This window comes from Armigeres subalbatus, chromosome 2, assembly GCF_024139115.2.
Source record: "Armigeres subalbatus isolate Guangzhou_Male chromosome 2, GZ_Asu_2, whole genome shotgun sequence".
Lineage (NCBI taxonomy): Eukaryota > Metazoa > Arthropoda > Insecta > Diptera > Culicidae > Armigeres > Armigeres subalbatus.
Window position 1 is genome coordinate 198097686 of NC_085140.1, and position 23836 is coordinate 198121521.

At 40.5% G+C, this 23836-nt stretch overlaps 2 protein-coding genes across 4 annotated transcripts in view; one reads left to right on the top strand and one right to left on the bottom strand.

Moving 5' to 3' along the window:
- The window catches only part of LOC134215720 (dendritic arbor reduction protein 1-like), a 428212-nt gene that overhangs the window by 175231 nt on the left and 229145 nt on the right, over window positions 1–23836 (top strand). The window contains exon 1 of one of the 2 annotated variants that reach the window (XM_062694848.1): window positions 17595–18230. The exons of the other annotated variant lie outside the window; for it this stretch is intronic. The gene's annotated coding sequence lies outside the window, so the exon portion shown is untranslated. Of the gene's footprint in view, window positions 1–17594; window positions 18231–23836 lie in introns of those variants that run through there. 2 annotated transcript variants of the gene reach the window in all.
- On the bottom strand, window positions 10046–17260 carry LOC134215718 (uncharacterized). 2 transcript variants are annotated; one of them, XM_062694847.1, is made up of 4 exons: window positions 17066–17260; window positions 13579–13917; window positions 13406–13499; window positions 10046–10633 (listed from the first exon to the last, which is right to left on the bottom strand). In XM_062694847.1, exons 2-4 carry the CDS (start codon window positions 13905–13907, stop codon window positions 10589–10591), a joined length of 468 nt encoding a protein of 155 aa, XP_062550831.1. In that variant the 5' UTR covers window positions 13908–13917; window positions 17066–17260; the 3' UTR covers window positions 10046–10588. The 2 variants fall into 2 exon arrangements, with proteins under 2 accessions (XP_062550831.1, XP_062550830.1); XM_062694846.1 differs by having other exon boundaries at window positions 13391–13499.

Here is a 23836-nt window from a genome sequence, read left to right on the forward strand (position 1 = left end):
CGTTAGAACTAGCTTAACTGGTATTCTCATGTACACTAAAGTCGCCAAGTTGTACATTTCAAACAAAATCAATGCTTCCATGACCCACCTTGGGATTTTCTAGATTTTCAACCCTTTACTCGGCAGTGGTATTGCAAACCACAATCCATTTTCCAGCGATCTCCCGCGCTTTGTGATTTTCCAAACCACAATCCATTTTCCAGCGGTCTTCCAGACGCGCTTTGTGATTTTCCAAAACACAATTCATTTTACAGCGGTCTTCCAGGCACGCTTTGTGATTTTTCAAACCACAATCTATTTTCCAGCGGTCTTCCAGACGCGCTTTGTGATTTTCTAAACCACAATCCATTTTCCAGCGGTCTTCCAGACACGCTTTGTGATTATCCGAACCACAATCCATTTTGCAGCGGTCTTCCAGACACGCTTTGTGATTCTCCAAACCACAATCCATTTTGCAGCGCTTTTCCAGACGCGCTTTGTAGAAATACAAACCCATTGCCTTGTGTTTTTTTAAAATCATCAAATATTTTAACACATTAGAACATAAACAAATTGATTTCAACTCACCTTTTGAAATAAGCGTCAGAATCCAAAACCCAACTTAAATCACCGAGTAGTGATACTGCCTTTCTCGCATTTAGCCTTATATGGCGCTAATATGGTTAGATGTACCATTTCCTTTATAACTTTTAAGCGCAACAGTCGATCGTGATCAAATTCAATAGTGATCAACAAGGCTTGAAACTTGTTGCGAGAAAATCGGTTAGGGATTACTATATGAAAAGTTGTCTAATGTTTTTCTTAGCTTTTGTACACACACATACACACACATACACACATACATACACACGGACAGACAGACATTTGCTCAGCTCGTAGAGATGAGTCGATTGATATATAACATTATGGGTCTCGGAAGCTTCTCTAAAAAGTTCGTTTTCTTAGTGAAATGATAGCCTTTCGGTACAAATTTGTTGTTTGAGAAAGGCAACAAATAACCTGGCAGGATCGCCAAAATGTGTGGCCCCAAATGGCCGGAGCGAACTGTTATGAGTGACGGCAGCTCTCCGTAGATGCGTGTGCACGCCACGGAGGTCTGACCAGAAAAGGCCGAGTCATGGCTTGCTGCGCACTGATTGACACGCTGAGGTGTTAATGTATAATCACACGCTGATGGTAACTTACTCAAACCCCACAGGATTGTACGCAAAGGTGACGTAGGACTAGGTACAATAGATGGTATTTGTAGTCATAGTTTGTGTCTTTACAAACATTGATATTATCCTTACAAATATTGATATCGTTTAATAATCTCTATCTTAAGCCTTTTTTTTATCATAGGTGGGTGACCACAAGAGGAAGCCGTTTCTTCAAGTTTACTTAATGCGCCTTTACAACTACTAACACCATAACATCAAACAAACAATTGTCCGAATCTTGCAGAAAATTTCACTTTCAACAAGACTTTCTACTTATATAGCTACAGACGCTACCGCGACGAATGCATTTTCTTTCATCACTGAAGCCGCTGGAATCGCACCATCATTGCCATTATTTTCTAACACTTTGGAGAAAATTCGCCTCGAATCAACACTCTTCTATTTAAAATGGCGGCCCTGAAAAGAATCGGTTTAAGGTTCCCAAACACACGCGACTCAAATCCCGAACATGACTCATATTACAGGCGTTTTAGCGCCCTCAAACTAACATTTTCATCGGTTTCCCTAACTCGGGATCAGGATTACAATCGTATTCAATATTCTATGGAAATAATTACACGAATAAAGCCAAAACAACCATATAAAAGCAAGTGATTGGAATAAGAATCATGTTCGGAATTTGAGTCAAAACAGTACGCAGTGTAATAGCGTGGTCAGGCTTGGCATTGGTCATTACAGTCATTGGCATGCTTAATTTTTTCTGCTGTTGATCGACGTCACCAAACGCAACGTTAGCAACCACACTTCCTTCCCAAACACCATAACATGGCGACCAAGAAACCACAGTACCCATAATAAGTTTTTCCATTCCTTGACCTTCAGTATCTCTGACCGTTGTTAGTTTGACCACCAATATGTTCTCCATCATTCTTTATCAATCTATTTATAACTTATGCAAACACGTTTGCTAAAGCTCACACTAGTTCTACTTATTTCAATAAAACCTTATACTAATATATATCAAGATAAGGATAAATTAGAAAATAAAATAATTCCAAAAAAATCTTGCGAAAAAAATATACTGGAGGATCGAACTCAAAACCTCAAGATTCGCTGTCCAAAATGCTAGCATTTGTACCAATTTAGATTCGGGAAGATTGAAAAATAAATCACAGGTAACTTTGCCTTCATTCCGTAGGTTATCTATTCACTGCATTGAGATTCGCGACCGTCTTTTATCTATCCAGAGAGTGGAACTCACTGTGTATTCACCTTGGACGTAACTGAACCAGAGACAAGCAAATTAAAAAAAACTTTTTGGCCAAATAGCTTTTTCGGCCAAACGGGTATTAGGTCGTGCCGCGAATGTATGTTTTGTTTTAGCTGTCACGCATGTTTGCAAATCTTTTATTCGTGGATTTTAAATATCTGCAGATAAGATTATCGTCAAGTGCTAAGAGCTTTTTTTCTTCCGTGTATGAAACTCATGAATTAATTTTTGATATTGAGTTTTATTTAATTATTCTGTTACAATCAACATAATCTATCTAAAAACGCACCAGTTAAAGTAGCCCCCGAATGAAGACACAAATGCCTATCGTTGAACCCCTCCCCCGCTGAATGCGTGGGCCGGCCAAGCGCTTTGAAATAGACTTGCTAATAATCGGCCATACAGGAGGCGATGACTCTGCCTCCTCCAGCTCGCCACACCGGGCATCAGACCGGCAGCGGAGGAACCGAAGAAGACGCGAAACCACCCCGTCCGTGTGCGACTGCGCTGCGCATTTCCACCAACAACGCGTCGACGACGGCTACGAAGAGAAACGTAGGACAACCCAATATAATGGTAGAAAGGTGTAAAAAGCTGCGACACGGGACGGTCATAATTTGTGCGAACACAAAATGACGATTTCGAACATAAAAGCGTGCATAAATTTTGAAATCAATTCGATGCGTGATGCGGTGCGGCACTCTTCATGGGTGTACTCCTCCCGGGATGATCGCTTCGTCGCCAGCCAGTGTCGGGGAGTCGCAGCAAAAGTGCATCAGGTGGACGCACAACGCGCTGTGGGGCGAAGATCGGGGACCCCCTTGATGGCACTGAGATGGCACTGTTCCTCTATTTTACGATCGGATAGACGAATAGTTTCAATAAACCTGCAGCTCCGATGTTAATTGACTGAATCGAATCAGATAATGCGCATCGTGTTAAAAATAGATTGGATCTACCGTTCTGGAGTGCCTTTGGTTTTACGGCGCTTCCCGCCGCGTTCAAACTGCGAGAGTCGGTGAATGAGTGAATGGTGCCAGTAGAGGTTAGAAGCTGCGCGTTTTTTTATGGCACACGGAGCTAAGTGACGATGAATGATATACGCAATATTCGATGGAGTTTGCATCAATAAGCATCTTTCGTGATTATAAAATACTCCGCTGGATACTCTATAAACGAGGATTAGAAGCAATAGAATGGGGGCTTAGTGGGTGGAACTAGAAATACGATGTGACTGTTAAGCACCGTTTAATGTGAGACGCCTATGAGGTGCAAAGGCCGTAGAGGTATTAATGGACATTTTATTATAAGCTTGTTATCAGCAATATCACATCCAAGCAGTAAATCGTACACGGTCGTTAATAGTAATTGTATAAAATTATTATCATAGTTCTGTAAAGTTGATCCGATATTTTTTCGTTCCGATAAACACAACAAAGTTGTACTGAAGAAATGAATTATTTAACCTATCACGGGCTTTCGGTTGGAACATGCAGGCTTGCAGACAACAGAACATGTATCGTTCCTACGCAGGTTTGAAGGTTATTGAATTAAATTTGTTTGTTTAAAATTAGTTTAAATAAAATAAACTGATCGCTGAGTGCTATGAAATTTATCCGAACAAAATGTATTTGCTTAGAGAATTTTGCAATATAAAATCCTATTAATAAGCTAATCGAGCTAATCGCAGCTAATCGATTACTGTTATTATACCCCGTATCAATCTCAATTTGCTTAATTGTGTCCTGGGTCGTTACGACGATGATGTCTTGATCCAACACAAAAATTTCCCTTCACTTTCCATTGTTGACATTTCATTAGTAAACAACAAGGAACCCAACGAACCGAAGCGCTTGCAAATATCACGAGAAACACTTTGACTACTGTCGGCCCTGCATCCCCTGAAGCCTTACCCCGCCGACCGTTCGCCGAGACATCAGCCAACCAGCCAAGAAGGAAACGTGCCTTTTATCTTACTAAATGGCTAATCAAACCAACGACAACAGAGGCGCTTTTTCTCTCTACTGCTCCGCACTACACTGCCGTGGCAGTCCGAGAAACGAGCACCGTTCAGTAGGTCTGTGGGTACGAGCAACGATACGGCCAGGACAGAATCGTCTAATACAGCACCCCGGAGTAATTGCTGGTCGCTGTTCGTTTCTTCTACATTTATTTAATTTATTTTCTCAAAAGAAATTATGTAATTCTCACAACCCGACGTGATGGTCTGGTCTTCCTACCTCGCTCCGACCTCACGCAGCCCCTTCCTCGGAAACCTGACCAGATTATGTTTTCGTTTCTATGCTACTCGGAGGAGGTTTCGCAGCCGTGCTTAGCAACACCGGAGAGCTTTTATCACGGCGACGACGCCATTCCGAGATCTACGACGACGGGCGGCGGACGGCGGATGGACGAAACGTGGGCCCCTACCCGCTTCGGTACAAGATCTTCTGACATTTGCAGCTTCTACAGCAGTTGCCATTTACAGATTTAACAGCGCGGAAAATTGCCTACCTCCACCGAAGTTCGCGTGATAGGAGCAGGCCCGGGGCTCAATTAGTGCGCTCTCGGTCGACTCGGAATCAGGTGACTTATTAGTAGCGGTGCATTGGATTTTTTTTTTTCGTTTTGCGTTCTTTGTCAGAAAATTGTTGAGTTGTTGTGATATTCGATCTGTATCGAATTTCGATAGGAATCTATGCTTGAAGTTTCCATGTTACTAGTAGAACATAGCAATCTTCTGCTATGTTTCTAATAATTATTTTTCTTATTCAGTGGACTTATACTCCAACAAGAATTTGATCTGCCTTTAATATAGACATTTATTGGCATTTTTACAGTAACCGATTAGAGTAGCTTTTCTGTGCATGATCATTGCTTGAATATGTATGACAAGCACAATTAACACATTTTGTCTAAGGATGTGGAAAATGTTTCCCATCCGAAGACATCCTAGATCGGGCCGAGAATCGAATAAACTCTGGATTGGCAATCCTATGGCTTTTCGCACAAGGCCAACTGGAGGCTGGGAGCAATAATAAAAAAATTAAGCAACTATTATATCTTGCGGTTGCTTAAAATTTGTTCGAGTTCCCATTTATGACCTACCAAAGGATTGTGCTTCTACAGGTGGTAGATATAAAGTCGTTTGGCAGAAGGTCGTTTGACATAATAGTCATTTGGCATAATGGTTGTGTAATCACCGATATCGGAAATGATACATAATTTGTTCAATTATTTATACTTTTTGACGCTTGAACATTATAAGAGAGAAGCAGTTTAAAAAATAATTGTGAAATTAAAAACTCAAAGATTGTATTAAATCCCTGCTCGAAGAAACAATAGTAGATTTCATGACTAATTTAATTAAATCTGGCTTTACGAGTGATCATTGAAATATATTTTGTTTAAATCACAAGGAAATCCCAATGATGGTTTGTATTACCAAAAACCGCGTGGAAGACCGCTGGAAATGGATTTTGGTTTGGAAAATCACAAAACGCGTCCGGAAGACCGTTGGCAAATTATCTACCTGGCATGATTGATTGCCCTTGCAATTTTTTACACGAAAAAGGCATTCAAAAGCAAAAGAAGTTTGTTTTGCAGGAGATAGAATCATCTCTTCAAAAGCACACTTTATCGGCCAAAAGTATACGCTTCCTTCTTCAAAGGATGCATTTTCCCGGCATATGACAAAGGAAGATATGATTCCTTTTTTCAATGCATTTGCCCAGGATAACACTAGAGAGAATATGTACGGTTCCTATTCTCAATGCATTCATTCATTCAGTCCAAGATTAAAGGATACGTTTGCCTAACAGAAGGCAAACGTATCCTTTAGTTTAAGGCAAAGGAAGATGTGAACTCTTCTATCAAACGATGCATTTGCCTGTCAACAGGCAAAAGACAATATGCTTCCTTCTTTCGATTCAAGTATTTGCTCAGTTTGAGGCAAAACCGAATATGATCCCTTCTTTCAAAGGACGCATTTGCACGGCAGAAAGCAAGAGAGGATATGTATGATTCCTTCTTTGAATTCAGGCTCGGTTTAAGGCAAGATAGTATAATTAGATCTCTTCTTTCGAAGAATGCATTTGCCCGGCAAAAGACAAAAGAAGATATGATTCCTTCTTGTACGTATATCGCCTCCACTTTAGCATTTTATGTGGCATCATATCCGAGTTTGTGTTCCTTTACTGATTTGATTTATTTGAATCAGTGTTGACTGGGTGATCCCTTTTCTCGGAGAATGCATCTTCCCTGCAGACGGCAAGTGATGATATAGTTCCTCTTTCAAAGCATACATTTGTCTGGCAGAAGATAAGAGAGAGATATGATTCTTCTTTCAAAACAGGCATTTGCTCAGTTTTAAGCAACGGTATTCTTTAATTTCTCGGTTAGCCTGATTTTCCAAAGCTCTTCAAATACCACATGAATTTTCTTTGATTTTTTTTTATGAATTTTTGCATGGGGTTAACTCATAGTTTCATTACGCCAAAGGTCGTAGTCAACTAAAACCCACCCGTGTAAAGAAAAAAACTGGGTGTAGACATCTCACCAGCAGACTGAAAAAGAAGATATGACCCCTTCTTTCAAAGTAGGCATCTTCTCAGCAGACGAGGAGGGAAAATATGGTTTCTTCTTTAAATTCAGGCTTTTGTTTGGTTTAAGGCCTTTCTTTAAAATAAATCCTTTTTAAAAAGCATGTCTTTTTCCTTCCTTTGATTCTTCATTTCAAAACATGCATCAGTCCTGTGCAAGAAGGGAAAACAAGGTCTAATAAAAAGCCTGGAGTTCCAATGGAGTTCCAAGTGACCAATAGAAGTAATGTCTGCATGGATGATCGTTTTAGGAGAGCGCGATAATATGTTTTCTTTAAAAAAAAATGCTTTTCATAAAGCTTGAGAGAATCCGTTAATCCGATTCCTAATAAAAGGGAGAAAATGGCAAGTAACATATTTAGTTTTATAACACTCTTGAAGACCATAATTTACGCTTCAAGAGTTTTATAAAATCATCATGAAACCAAAATGTTACTAGGGATGGAAAACAAAAGTGGCCATCAATGTTAAAATAATTTAATGCTGATTCAACTTGCTGGTAGGTGTGTCAACATTTGAAATGTTCCCGTTTTTACAGGAAGCTGCTTTATTCTTAATTCACGCCATACGATCCCCCTAAAATTATCAGGTGTTGGTGGAAACAACGTAACTAAATGGCTCGCCAAATTTTACTTAATAATCAGTGTGACCATACAGTATGATCCATACAAAATTTTAAGATATTTCATACACAAAGTTTGACAAATTGGAAAATACCCAGTTTTTGCGTTACGAAATTAATGGATCTTCCCTTATCATGATAGGAAGAATCTTCTATTGTTTTCACTTTTATTTGATTTTCACTAATACATTTTATTATATTTTTATTGTTTCCTATTGTACATCTACAACATAACTAAATTACAAAATAATTTCAATCGTCGCCGTAGAACTTATATTTGAAGAAGAAAATAATATTGTTTTTGCAAAATTTGTTGTATCAAAATATATTATATATAAAACCAATTTGGAAAACTGCTATAATGTCAAATATTTTGATCCTAATCTTAACTTACGAATAACCTATAAGAGTATCAGAAATATCTCGAAGCTGATTGGAATTCAACTTCAAACCGTAATTATTTTATATTCTCCGATATTCACTTGCAGTCAATAACAATATTTTAGCGGCGCGCTTAAATATTCTGCTTTTCTTCCCTGGTTTCATCAGAAATTCAGCAATGCACTGAAATTCTGTACAAGCAAACTAATTCTGGAACATTCAATATTTTAATGATCAAACAAAGTTTTCCTTTCATCTTTATGATTTTGTGTTACCATTTTTTTAATTCAACCATTTCAATATTTTTCCTTTTCAAAACAATAACAGTTGCTTCCACGAAAAAAAAACTCAAAGGTGCAGCCCAATCGGGTTGTACGCAAAGGTGACGTTGAACTACGTGGCAGTACTGGTGGTTTTCGTGCTGAGATTGAGTGAGTTGAAAGCAGGCCAAGTTCCAGTTGTAATGTAGTGTTATGGAAGAAGAAGCTTGCGATGCACTTACGAGTTTGACTGATTCACCAAAACCGATTGTTAAACTGAACTGTTAGCAAGTGTTCAGTAGTAAATAATCATACATAAATATTGTAACACACTGGAGTCAGCTTTCACGCGGAGGATTAAATCGTAATCGCGTAAATTGAAACAACGTAAAAAACCGCATAAATTTCAAAATATGTCTAAATGAATCGCGTTAATCCCGAAATTCTAGTGAAAAAAAAATTGCATAAAAAGCGATTCGTGTAAAAAGAAAACGCGTAAAAACGACTTCAGTGTACATCGGGAATGAAGCGTTGACTCTTTCTTGATCGGATGGTCCAAGAAAATTGAAAATCCATCGAGAAACGGCTGAGATATTAACGATCAAAGTCTATCATATTTTCGTGACGTTTTTCGATTTTTTGCAATCGTAAAGTGTACCCTAATATAGAAAAGACAGACGTAGTTCTACGTCAAAAATTACATTCCCTTTTTTTACATAGACTTTATGGTAGTCTTATTACTAGCCTTGAGTTTGCATTGAAGACGTCCTTAAGAGTGGACTACTTAGTCATAACTTACTTTTTGAGATGACTTAGTTCATTGCTAGTCTTGCTAGTCGCTCCAAAACTGCTAATAGAGTACAATGATAAAACTCAAATTATTATTTGGGGTGTTTATTTAAAATGTTTTAATGTTCGTAAAATAGTAAAAAATGTTTCTTTAATTCTACTTTTGATGGTTTACATTGAGAGTGTTACATACTTTTGTTTATTCAGCATGTAACACTTTGTGATAGAAAAAGATGCTGGCAGCAAAACTCACAGCATCATCGAAAAATATGAAGCCAGGAGTTACGCGTGTTACTCTGTGGCTCATCTGGTCCGAATCTTGGCTAAATACCAGATTCGCGCAACGTTTGTTTATTTTTGATTCTAATTAGAAACTCTCATCACCTCATTACCATAAAGTCAACTGATTCGCCTTATCAGTGACTGACAATAGGCCACAAAAGGCCGCCTTCTCGACAGAAGGTTTCTTAAAAAGTAAAATAGAAAGACCAAGCCATTTGCAAGTTAGTTGTTGAACAGTTTTGATAGAAAACCTTTTGTACAAAAAAGCGTTGTGCCAAATAGAAGAATCTGCCGTAGAGTATCTACGCCGTCACTCAGCCGCCGACGAGGTTTCAGCCTCAGGATACGCCAGCCGGCAAAAGCCGGTAAGATTTTTAGTGCTAAAACCCGTCACCAGCACCATGTTAAAAGATTATTTTGCCAGGTCTTACCGTCGGGGCGCAGCAGATTTGAGTTTGCTGGTCATCGTGAAGCCAAGTGAAGCGTGTGTTAGCCATCGGTCAAGTGAAGTGCCCGGTAATCGTCGGCAAAGACATTTCCGCCAACAATCGGCCACCGCCGAGAAACGACCACGCCTGCCAGTCGTCGGCGACCGCCGAGAAAACCGCCAAGCACGATCACGCCTGCCAGTCGTCGGCAACCGCCGAAATACCGCTGAACACGTGCCACGCCCGCCAGTCGTCGGCAATCGCCGAGATACCGTTAACACGTTCCACGCTCTCCAGTCGTCGGCAACCGCCGAAATAGTACTTAACACGTGTCTGCCCGCCAGTCGTTGGCCATCGCCGAGATACCATCAATCACGTGTAGTGCCAGCCAATCGTCGGCAATCGTCGATACACCGCCAAGTAGTGTTAGTGTCCGCCGGCCGTTGCCTATCGCCGAGACCTGCGAAACCGTGGCAGCGTAGCCAGTTACTGCTATCGTCTGCTTTCCGTCCACCATCGGCACCAGCCGATCCGTCTGCCAACTCAAGCAAGAAGCGCCGGTCCGCAAGCAATCGGCATCCGCCGAGTTCAAGCCGAGCACAACCACGTCGGCGTTGGTCAGACCCGTGAAACGGTCCGCAATTTCCGTCGCCAGGGGCGCAGTCCGTCAGCCCAGTACCACCGCATCGGGGGAGTACTCCGGCATCGACGATCCAGCGAGCTACAGCGAACGCATCAGCCAGCCAGCAGTAAGGTGACCTAGGTCGCCATCAAGGTTAGAGATCTCGTATTATATCATTCACTAGTACTAGTAGAGAAGTGTGCGCACACGAGTAGTTCCTAAAATAGCAAAAGTAGAAAGTTGTTAGTACCATGCTCGAGATTAAATCCCACTGTAAAGCAATTTGCCTGGTTTAGTCTTTTCTGATTCTCATTCGAAGTTCCTATTAGAGTCCTTGGTAGAGTTCTTGAGAGTGAATCGCGTTCGTAAGACCTGCCCTGAGCAAGCTAACCGGGAAGGCTTCAACAGGCATTTTCGCATCACACTTCATAGTGTGTTGGCGCTTAAGCGAACTTGTTAAATAATTATTTATTTATTATTTATTTATATTTCTATTCAGTTTAGGGTTCTGGTCGAAGCCGATTAGCAACGGAAGAAAAGCAGGTACAGCAGGCCGTACAGTCTGGTTGAGTACGCTTTGGTCTGATTACCTGGTGATTACCTGCCTTCTTCTGTTGCAATACAGTAACAAGTTTGACCTCGGATATTACAGTTTGGTCTTTATTGTTTTGCTCTATCTGAAAGATTGCAGTTGGTGAAGTTTTCAGTATCTTTTATCGTATCGTACTGGGTACTGGTACTGAGAACTGGGCTATCCGTGGCCAAAATACTGTTACATTTTGGCACTCCAACTCAAAAGCTCTCTGCGATTCACTTTCGATTCTAGTTAGTCAGATTTATAGTTCAAGATTTCGATTCCTTTTTTCAATATTTGCGCACACTTTATAATAGATTGGTTTTCTCTTAGTTTAAGCTTAACAATAAGAAGAGGTTTCTAAGTGAGGTGGCATAACATGGCTCAAATTTACGACTATCGCGCCGACGATCTCGAAGATCGCGAACTTAATTACGAACTTGCAATCCGCGGTGCACCTACGAGTGGCACTATCGACACAAAACGACGCGATTTACGTTTGTTACTGAAAGAAGATAGAAAACATCTCTATAGTTACAGCTCTAAAATACCGCTGGAAGATGAAATCCCGTTCATCTTAGAAACAATTACGTTCCTTAGTTCTGAACTGCAGCGTCAAGTAACCTCGCGGTTAAGATCCAAATTGATCTGCCTTCGAAACCGTATCGAAAGAGCGCCAACGAATGACGTTATATCGAAAAAGGTGTTTTTGGAAAAAGTAAAATTATTGTTCGAAACTTATTTCACGGTCGGTCAAGCCCAGAGCATTGACACACCGGATTTGACCGCGTTCGATAAACCGGAACCGCGTAGACAAACTATACCATTAAACCCAGCAGCGTTAGAATTCCAAATGAATCCAAACTTTAGCTTACCGACTCCGCATTTTACTCCAAACCAATCGTTCATACAACCCCAAATCACATCATCTCCGGGAAATACTGGTATAACAGTACCTCTCGAATTCGCTACAAATCGCGGCAATGAGTTAGGTAGAGACAAACCGATAACGACGCAGAATGCTAGAACCGGAACAGTGCAAAGAACGGTAAATCCTCCTAATGTTCCGACTACTCAATCTGAAGATAATATTCAGAGTCAGTCCATTGGTCTTCTGACCAGTGAGCTGAAAAGCTTCATAAGAGACTCGATCAACGACGCGGTTAAGAAGTATATCGATGAGTGGGCTAGTTTCCCAACTCCAAATTTTTCATCTGCATTACCGAATCCATCTAACGATGTTGCTACAAACACAAGCCAGCATAATTTACACCAACCTCCCCAAATAGGCCAAACATTATATCAAACAGATAGAACAAGATCAGCAAATAGTAATCAAAGACCTGGAAGCGCACGACAAGGAAGCCGAACTGGCTCGCCTCCACCGCCGAATTATCGAAACTATTTACGGATAAAAATAGAAAAATGGCAAATCTATTTCAGCGGCGAAATTGGACCAAAGTCACTTTCAGTCGCTGAATTCATTAGGCAGGTTTCAATTTTAGCAAAAGCTAATCATGTTAGTGAAGAAAAGCTTTTGCAACAAGCGTATATATTTTTTACCGGTGAGGCTCGTAAATGGTACTTTACGTATTGGGAGAAGTTCATCACTTGGGACCATTTAGTATACTACCTTACGATGAGTTTTGAAAATCCAAACAAAGATAAGGCTGTGGAAGATGAGATGAGGGACAGGAAACAACGTCCATATGAACGCTTCAGTGCATACTTAGCGGATATGGAACGATTGTCACAAAGTCTGACACACAAAATGAGCGAGCAGCAAAAGCTTAAACTCATTTTCGAAAACACTAAGCTGTCCTACAGAAGGCGTTTAGCTTTAGTGCAGATCAAGTCAATCAATGATCTAGCGGAATATTGCTATCAGTTTGACGCTTTGGAACCAAGCCTTTCGGAAATACAGCTCCAAGAGGACACGGTCCAAACATTAATCAAATCGAATTAGAAGAATTTGAAGACTTAAGTATAAATGATTGCGTAAACGAGGAAGTTAACGCACTCAACACCTCTAGATCAGGTTTTCGTCATAAAGCATTTCAAAAAGAAGTAGGACGCAATAATGTTAACCCTATCAGCTCAGACCAGAACCGAGCAAGTGAGGACACAAACCTTATCACTTGCTGGAACTGCCGAACAGCAGGGCATGTAGCCCGGTACTGCCAAGAGCAAAAACGTATATATTGTTATGCATGTGGTGAACCGAACGTTACCAAAAGTAACTGCCCAAAGCACCATGGTAGAGAATCAAACGAAAAAAACTAAGTCTAGAAGAAGTTAGCAGGGATCCGCCTTCTTCTAGCAAAAATACCTCAGTGATCCCCTTATGTGACAATTATAGCTATTTCAATCAGGTTTTCATTCTAAACCTTAACTTAGTTACCTGCCCACATATTACCGTGCAAATTCTCGGCACCGAAGTTACGGGTCTGCTGGATTCCGGCGCAAGCATATCGGTCATCAGTTCTCTCGACTTAATAAACAGGTTTAACCTAAAAATACAAAAACAAAACTTTAAAGTCCATACTGCCAACGGTGAAAAACTTCATTGTCATGGTTTTGTCAACATACCCTTCACATTCGATGGGAAGACAAAGGTCGTTCCAACAGTAGTAATCCCCGAGATATCGAAAGATCTCATCTGTGGCTACGACTTTTGGGAGGCGTTTGGCATCCGGCCAACGACGAGTGAAGGGATCGACATTTCCAAGCCTAGTAGTAATCCCCAGTTCGAAGGCAATTCTATAGACACTCAGCGAAATATTATTTTCTGCCTTATAGTTGATGAAAATAATCCGCACGTCGTCCAGGAACCCATCACCGATGATAGTTTGGATATCCCAAGCCTGGAGGGACCGAACGAGGATGAAATAACTCCGGAATCCATCCACACGGAACATGAGTTGACACCTACAGAAAAATGTAAATTATTAAAAGCTATAAATGAATTCCCACGCTCATATGACGGTAAAATAGGTCGAACAAAATTGATTCAGCATACAATCGAACTGATCCCTGAAGCAAAACCAAAAAAAATGCCCACTTACAAATACTCCCCCAAGATAGAGCAAGAAGTCGATAAAGAAATAGAACGTCTTAGAAAATGGATGCAATAGAAGAATGCACAAGTGAATTTGTGAATCCTTTGCTCCTGGTTAAAAAACCAAACGGCAAATGGCGTTTGTGCTTGGACGCTAGGAGATTAAATCAAATGACAAAACGCGATGAATATCCATTTCCCAACATGATCAACATATTGGAACGCCTTGAACAATCGAAATATTTTACAATAATCGATCTAAAAGACGCATACCATCAGGTGGTGCTAGATGCTAGATGTCGCGACTACACGGCCTTTAGAACCAACAAAGGCTTATTTAGGTATAAAACAATGCCTTTCGGTCTGCTTAACAGTGGTGCTACTTTGTGCAGGCTTATGAATAAGGTTTTACGTTTCGACTTGCAACCTCGCGTGTTCGTCTATTTAGATGATGTGATCATCACATCTCGTACCTTGGATGAGCACTTTCGTTTGCTTGAAATAGTGGCAAAACGACTTCGAGAGGCTGATCTTACAATTAGCATCGAAAAGTCAAAATTTTGTCAAAAATCCGTCCGCTATTTGGGATATATACTAAGCGAGAAAGGAATTTCTACAGATAGTTCAAAAATCGAAGCAATTTTAAATTACCAGGTACCGAAAAACGTGAAAGATGTAAGAAGAGTATTAGGTTTGGCTGGCTTTTATCAGCGATTTATCGATAAATATAGCGAAATAGTTACGCCCATATCTGATCTGCTTAAAAAGGGTAAAGGCAAATTTACCTGGACTAAAGCAGCTGATGAAGCTTTACTTCGTCTCAAATCAGCCATGACATCCCCACCCATCCTTGCAAACCCGGATTTTGGAATCAGTTTCGCTATAGAAACAGACAGCTCAGATGTCGCTATAGGAGCGGTTCTAACGCAACAAATTCAGGGAGAACGTAGATGTATAGCCTATTTTTCAAAAAAACTATCGTCTACACAACGAAAATATAGCGCGACAGAGCGTGAATGCCTTGCCATGTTGATGGCAATCGAACACTTTAGACACTTCATTGAGGGAACAAAATTCACAATCCTCACAGATGCGATGAGTTTAACATTCCTAAAATCCATGTCTATCAATAGTAAAAGTCCCCGTATAGCAAGGTGGGCTATGAAAGTGCAGGGATACGATATAGAATTCATATACAAGAAAGGGAAGGATAACATCAGCGCCGATGCGCTTTCAAGATCAATCAATGCTGTGAGCACCATGACTCCCATTGACACGCCATATGAAGAATTAAAAAATCTTATCACCAAATTCCCAGAGAAGTACAAAGATTTTAAAATTGTCGAAAATGACATCTACAAATTCGTGGCAAACGCAGCAAAAAGGGACGATCCAACCTTCCGCTGGAAGTACATGCCGCGCAGCTATGAGAGAACGGACTGCATTCAGAAAATTCACAACTCAGCTCATTTGGGTTTCGAAAAAACCTTTCAGGCATTAGCAGAAAAATTTTATTGGCCAAAAATGAGCGCCGACATCCTTCGATATTGTAAATCATGCCTACCATGTCGAAGAGCAAAAACAGACAATGTCAATCCAAAACCGGCTTGTGGAAAGCCTAAAATGTGCGATAGACCATGGGAAATCATTTCAGTAGACTTCCTTGGACCATATTCCCGAACAAGATCCGGAAATGCGTGGATTCTTGTCGTCACAGATTATTTTTCCAAATTTACACTCGTTCAAGTAATGAAACAAGCAAATGCTGCACAAGTAATCACATTTTGGAAAACAATGTCTTTCTCTTGTTTGGAGTACCTATGGTATTGATTTCGGACAATGGTCCGCAATTTAGGGCGAAAGAATTCAGCAAGTTCCTGCAAGCGTACAATGTACAACATTGGAACTTGGCGTCGTACCACCCGGCGCCCAACCCCACTGAAAGAGCCAATCGAGTAATCACATCTGCCATTAGAGCATCGCTTATGAGCAAATCTCAGAAAGATTGGGACAAAGGAGTCCAGCACATTGCAAGTGCGATCCGTAATAGTGTACATAGTTCGACAGGGTACTCACCATATTTTACAAATTTCGGCAAAACATGATAAGTTCGGGAGATGAATATATTAGATTGCGTGCTGCCAATACTAGCCTCGACCAGTTCGAACCACCGAAACTGTCAGATGATCTCAAGCACATTTACGAAGCTGTAAAAATCAATTTAAAACGAGCCTACGATAGATATTCAGCTAACTATAATACACGAGCAAACAGTAACATTTCCTTTGAAGAAGGCGAAACAGTTCTTAAAAAGAACTTCTATCTTTCAAATAAAGCAAATGATTTTACCGCAAAACTAGCCCCGCGGTATAGCGAAGCAATAATCACTAAAAAGATCGGCACTTGTTGCTTTGAACTCAAAGATGTAAAGTCTAATAAGATTTTAGGCGTTTATCATGCGTCGAAATTGAAAAAACGATCAGCAAAATAATAATAAAAAAAAAAAAAAACAAAACCATTGCACACTGTTTAATGGTTGCTGGTCGTAACGTCGCACAAATTATTAATTACTCAGCTATGTACGCCGAAATTAAGTAGGTCAACCAATACACCCATAAAACACCTCCTCTGACACCAGTCATGAGTCGCAGGGTAAAAATCATAACGGTTCTTCACAAGCTATGTACACTGAAAGGCACCGAGTAAGTCAACCAACACAATCAAAATAAAACACCACCTCAATTCTCGGCTTGAGTCGCAGGAAAAATTAAGCAAAATACCTCCTCAGCCAGAATTAGAGTTCACAGGGAATTCACTTTATTTATTTTAGATTATAGTTTAGCGCTAGATAGTAAAAAAAAAACCAATTTTCCAATTATCGAACACTAGGTACACAAATTGATTTTGTTTGCTGATTTTCTTTCCGTTCTGTTTCAGTCACCCGCGTTATCAGTGCATATTGTTAATTTTCACTACACAAAGTTTAAGCTTCAGTCCTTTTTTTACGAACAACATTACCTTATTTCAGTCAGCAATAGCCCAGCTTAAACACCAATTTTTCATAAGTTGCACATATATTTTCACTATAAATTTCATTATTTTTCGAGACCGATAGTTTTTTTGACCGACCGCACTCGAGTAAATTCGCGATGATTTTGTTTTGATGCGATTTCCTTTGCTGCTACGTTTTCGACCCGTCAGTTGGCTACCGTGACTGCTGACCATGTCGGAAAGTGAGATGTCATCGTACAGATCATTACAGACAAACCTCGCAAAACCGGTACAGTTTTCGGTGATTATAGAAATTAAAAAAATAGTGTTGATTCGTTTGTGCATAATTTTGCAGCGCTTGACAGTCGTCTTGTTGTTTGGAAGTAGAGAAAAAAACTTACTTTGATTATGCGAATAGGTAGGTTAGTTACGTATTAATTTAATAGTTAGCATTAAAATAGATAGGTCAGATTAAAGTTCTTTTTTTTGCTCTACATCCCTGCAACGGATGATCGTCATCCGCCGCAGAAAGATGTGACTGTATAGGTAAAGAATATCAACGTGAAATTTTGTTGATGTTAGTTAAAGGATGAGTTTAGAAGTCGCGTTGCTGGGCATGTACTGCAAGTTCAGCAGTACAGTTCTCTCGCTCGCCGTTGCAAGCAGTCTTTTCGCAACGTCCCGTCGGTTTGCAGTAATCGTACTGATATCGAAATACCGCGAATTACAGAATGCGTTCCGGTGTGAAATTCCGAGAAAAATCTTCCCAAATATCTTTGGGGTCTTTCGTGTATCGCTTATTCCCGTTTCGTGATAAATTGAGTGCTCAAAATTTTCCGAATATTTTCGGAGTCAAGATGAAAAGTTATCGTATCGTCGCCATGATTGAATTTTTCGGAGAATCTAAACCGAACGTGTTATTATAGTGCATTTGAGCCGCCATTTTGCTAGTGTTAAGGAACCTCTTTTGTTAAGTTTAAATGAGAAGAAGTATATAGCCGACGAAAGTGAATTCGAGTTGGTTACACATCGGCTAACGTAGTGTGTAGAGAAAAACATAACGCACCAAACATGAACGTGTGTTAGTAAATCATAGAGAAAAAGTTTAAATGCGCAGCTAACTTTTAATAAATAATGAAGAGAGATAAAAGATAAAACTGATCCCAACTGTTGTTTATCATAATCCTTACAAGTAAGTGACCAATGCAAGCCCATTCTACGAAAATTTTAATAAAATTTGTAACCAAATTTTATTAAAATTTTCTTTGTCGTATCGGGGGGTAATTTGTAACACTTTGTGATAGAAAAAGATGCTGGCAGCAAAACTCACAGCATCATCGAAAAATATGAAGCCAGGAGTTACGCGTGTTACTCTGTGGCTCATCTGGTCCGAATCTTGGCTAAATACCAGATTCGCGCAACGTTTGTTTATTTTTGATTCTAATTAGAAACTCTCATCACCTCATTACCATAAAGTCAACTGATTCGCCTTATCAGTGACTGACAATAGGCCACAAAAGGCCGCCTTCTCGACAGAAGGTTTCTTAAAAAGTAAAAATAGAAAGACCAAGCCATTTGCAAGTTAGTTGTTGAACAGTTTTGATAGAAAACCTTTTGTACAAAAAAGCGTTGTGCCAAATATAAGAATCTGCCGTAGAGTATCGACGCCGTCACTCAGCCGCCGACGAGGTTTTAGCTTCAGGATATGCCAGCCGTCACAAAGCCGGTAAGATTTTTTTAGTGCCAAAACCCGTCACCAGCACCATGATAAAAGATTATTTTGCCAGGTCTTACCGTCGGGCGCAGCAGATTCAGGTTTGCCGGTCATCGTAAAGCCAAGTGAAGCGTGTGTTAGCCATCGGTCAAGTGAAGTGCCCGGTAATCGTCGGCAACGACATTTCCGCCAACAATCGGCCACCGCCGAGAGACGACCACGCCTGCCAGTCGTCGGCGACCGCCGAGAAACCGCCAAGCACGGTCACGCCCGCCAGTCGTCGGCAACCGCCGAAATACCGCTGAACACGTGCCACGCCCGCCAGTCGTCGGCAATCGCCGAGATACCGTTAACACGTTCCACGCTCTCCAGTCGTCGGCAACCGCCGAAATAGTACTTAACACGTGTCTGCCCGCCAGTCGTTGGCCATCGCCGAGATACCATCAATCACGTGTAGTGCCAGCCAATCGTCGGCAATCGTCGATACACCGCCAAGTAGTGTTAGTGTCCGCCGGCCGTTGCCTATCGCCGAGACCTGCGAAACCGTGGCAGCGTAGCCAGTTACTGCTATCGTCTGCTTTCCGTCCACCATCGGCACCAGCCGATCCGTCTGCCAACTCAAGCAAGAAGCGCCGGTCCGCAAGCAATCGGCATCCGCCGAGTTCAAGCCGAGCACAACCACGTCGGCGTTGGTCAGACCCGTGAAACGGTCCGCAGTTTCCGTCGCCAGGGGCGCAGTCCGTCAGCCCAGTACCACCGCATCGGGGGAGTACTCCGGCATCGACGATCCAGCGAGCTACAGCGAACGCATCAGCCAGCCAGCAGTAAGGTGACCTAGGTCGCCATCAAGGTTAGAGATCTCGTATTATATCATTCACTAGTACTAGTAGAGAAGTGTGCGCACACGAGTAGTTCCTAAAAATAGCAAAAAGTAGAAAGTTGTTAGTACCATGCTCGAGATTAAATCCCACTGTAAAGCAATTTGCCTGGTTTAGTCTTTCTGATTCTCATTCGAAGTTCCTATTAGAGTCCTTGGTAGAGTTCTTGAGAGTGAATCGCGTTCGTCAGACCTGCCCTGAGCGAGCTAACCGGGAAGGCTTCAACAGATATTTTCGCATCACACTTCACAGTGTGTTGGCGCTTAAGCGAATTTGTTATTTATTTACCATTCAGTTTAGGGTTCTGGTCGAAGCCGATTCGCAACGGAAGAAAAGCAGGTAAGCCGTACAGTCTGGTTGAGTACGCTTTGGTCTGGTGTGGGTGATTACCTGCCTTCCTCTGTTGCAATACCGTAACAAGTTTGACCCGGATATTTCAGTTTGGCCGTTATTGTTCCGCTCTAGCTGAAGGATTGCAGTTGGTGAAGGTTTCAGTATCTTTTATCGTATCGTACCGTTCCGTTATTGAGAACTGGGCTATCCGAGGCCAAAGTACCGTTACAAGCAGTAGCAGTGTTTTTAAATCATTTGAGATTTAGCACAAAAATTTTATTAAGATAGTGTAGTGAAGTTAATATACGTGTGTTTGCTGGTGTGGAAGTTTTCATTTCATTTTGGAGATTTTAAAATGTGTTCTATTCGCAAAATCGGCCCGCTAATCCCGATTCAGCGAAATTGATGTATTTATTGGCAAGTATTGAGGGGATCATTCGATGCCCCTTACGCAATGCAGTACAATGGTGAAAGAAACGACTTATAATTTGCAGAGAAAAAACGACACTTTGCTGACTCTGTATTTAATGGTGATGGGAATTGTTATTGGTAATTTTCTACTGTTCAACTTTCATTGAACTGGGCGAAAAAAAACTAAAGGAAATTAATTGACATAAAGTTCCTGATGATGGATGTTATCAATAAGTTTCATCACATTTCAATCCGCGGGGGGTTATCTTATTTTTATAAAGACTATTTTAATGGGGGAAGGGCCGTTTAGCTGAATACCGTTCGACTGAATGCCATTTGACCGAAGGCCACTAGACCGAATAAACCATTTGCCCGAAAGGGTCATTGGGCCGAAATGGTCATTTGGCCGAAAGGGCCATTTTTCCGAATAGGTTATTCGGCCGAATAGCACATTTGGTCGAATTGGAAATTTGACCGAAAGGACATTTGAAAAGTTAGAAATGAGGAGTGATAAGTGAGGAGTAAGTAGTGAGACGTCTGACTTCTCACTTCGCACTACTCACTTTTCACAGTTAGAAGTGGAAAACGAGAAGTGAGAAGTGAGACGCCTCACTTCTCACTCCTTATTTCTAACTTCTTGGTGTGAAAAGTTATAAGCGCTAAGTGAATAGTGAGACGTCTTATCTCTCACTTCGCACTTCTCACTTTTTACAGTAAAAAGCGATAAATGAGGAGCGATAAGTGGGACGCCTCACTTATCACTCCTTATTTATCACTTCTCACTGTGGAAAGTGAGTAGTGCGGAGTCGTTAGTGAGACGTCTCACTACTCACTTCGCGCTAATAAATTTTCACAATGAGAAGTGAGAAATGAGGAGTGCGAAGCGAGGCGTCTCACTTCTCACTGTGAAAAGTGAATAGTACAAAGTGTGAAGCCAGACTCACTTTTCACTTCACACTTCTCATTTCTCACTTTTCAAATGACGTGTTCGGTCAAATGTCCCATTCGGCCTAATGTCCTATTCGGCCAAATAACCTTTTCGGCCTAATGACCTTTTCGGCCAAATGACCTGTTCGGCTAAATGTCCTATTCGGCCAAATGTTCTATTCGGCCAAATTATCCATTCGGCCAAATATCTTATTCGGCCAATTGTCCTATTCGGCCAAATGTCCTATTCGGCCAAATGACCTTTTCAGCCAAATTAACTTTTCGGCCAAGGACGTTTTCGTCTAAATGACCTATTCGGAAAAATTTTCTATTCGGCCAAATGTCCTTTTCGGCCAATTCGTGTAACCGTTCGGGGAATGTTCTTGAGGTTTTACTAATTCGATGGCCTAAGCACTCTTGAAGAGAGACCACCGGTCGTGTTTGATTTGCCCGACTTTTGGGAGTCTATTTCGCTCAGGGAAACTCTTGAACGGTGAGCGGAACAATGGTAATAAATCTCGTAACGCATGCACTTACTCCAACTCGTTATCCGTACGAAACATAGGGAACTCAGAAGGAATGTTTGCTCATTCGAGCAATAAAACGGAACGAAACTAATCATTGGGGCGGTTAATCAACATGCGCCACGCCGCCGCCGTCGACACTTATTGACGTACGCCGACGCCGGTCAAGGTGTCGGCGGCACGCCATACGCCAGGTGGCTCCACGCCGCCGAATTTCGTACTTAACGTCGATGATTGGCCAACACAAAAATCACAGTACATGCAGTGCGTTTGCATCTGTTGAACTAAGGCAACCTATCAGGCATCAATTAAATAGCTATTAGGGGAGCGGTTCGGCACTTTATCCAATAGCTCCATCCCATCAAAAACAAAGCAATGAAAAGGAATTTAATTTGCGTGTTAGCAAAAAGAAGCGACGAGATTGGTGCTGTACATATTTTTTTGTTTTGCGATGAGATGAATATATGTTCAGTGAGATGGAAAACGGGACAGTTCCCCTATACCTTTAGCAGATTTTTTTGATTTTATTTCTGTCACTTTTTTCCGCATTAAGGTGTAATCCAACAGATCAATAAATAGATTCGCAATATTTTTTGAGCTTTTCAAGAGATGGCTTTTTTTTAGGAAGGGAGCGTCAAATCCATTACAACTGTGGGGAAGTGTACCCATCTACATGGGTTGAATTTTTTAAAAGTATTCCAAAAAGAATTTGTGAAGGAATTCTTGATGAAATTGTCAGAATTATTATTAGGAGAGTTTTTGAAGAATCTCCAGAAAAATTGGTTTCATTTGTGGAGGTTTTCTAAAGGAATTCCTGGAGAAATTCGATCGAATTCCTGACGGAATTTTTGAAGGTATACTAGAATGAGTTTCTTGATGACTTACCGAATAAATTCCTGAATGTATTTCCTAAAGAATTATTTAAGGTATTTACAAAAAAAAATCTGTAGAAATTTTCGAAGGAACTCCTGCAGTAAGTTCCCAAGGAATTCTTGAGAATATTCGAATATCCGCAATCACGATATTTTGGGAGTTTTTCTTGGCATGTAGTTTTGCTTCTAGAGTCAAAACTGAGTTTGTTCTACTACTGTTCGGATTTTTTAAAAGAAATTTCTAGAGAAAATTAAATTTTCTATGTAAATTCCAATAGCTGTTTGGAAAATCCATTTAAAATTCCTTCGTAAATTGATTTAAGAATTGTTTCGAATATTCCTCTTTTAAAAATCCTGGTTCTTTTTCGGTTATTCCTTCAGCAATTGAGTCGGCAATTCCTCCAGGAATATCTTCGAAAATCTCCAGGAATTAATTTGGACATTCATTCAAGGATTTCTTTAGAAATTTCTCTGGAAAGGCATTTGTAATATTTTTAGAAATTTTTCTGGAACTTCCTCTGAGGAGTTTTTAGAAAATTCCTTCAGTAAACCATACAAAATTACTGCACGAATAGTTCCAGAAAGAATTTGAATTTGAAAAAATTTCTCATGGAATTTTCGAAGAAATTTCTTAAGGTATTTGAGTATTAAACTTGTTTTCAATTAAAAAACACTTGAACAACGGTTGAAAAAAATGAAGGAATTTACAAACAAAACTTCCTCAATTCCTCGAATTACTGGAAGATTTTCTATTAGAAATTCCTGAAGAAATTTCTAAAAAAAATTCTAAATCAAATTCCGAAGGTTTTCTCCTAAATGGAGCTTCGAATGTATTCCTGAAATAGTGTCCGTAGGTATTCTTATATTACTTCGTGAAGGCTTCTCTAAGGAATTCTTAAAGGAATTTTCAAAAGAATCCTTAAAAATAGTTTCGAATGAATTACTTCCCCAAAGAGTTCGTAAAGGAATTTCCGAAGCAATCCCTAAAGTAGAAGGAAATTCATGAGTTCCTTTGAAGAAATTTCGGAAAGAATTTTCAAGGGAATTCTTGGTGGAATTTCTGAAAGAATTCATTAAGGAAATTCTTAATCAATTTTTAGAATTTCTTTCTCGAATTTTCTGAGGAATATCTTGAGGAA

Excerpts from the sequence above, each read along its gene's own strand:
- LOC134215718 (XM_062694846.1), bottom strand. The coding sequence starts at position 13,907 with ATGTTCCGTGTGGATGGATTCCGGAGTTATTTCATCCTCGTTCGGTCC. Across the intron at positions 13,500-13,578 it reads CTTCCCATCGAATGTGAAGG|GTTAAACCTGTTTATTAAGT; the intron begins GTATGTTGACAA and ends TTGTATTTTTAG. Across the intron at positions 10,634-13,390 it reads GCACGGTAATATGTGGGCAG|GAACTACTCGTGTGCGCACA; the intron begins GTAACTAAGTTA and ends TTGCTATTTTAG.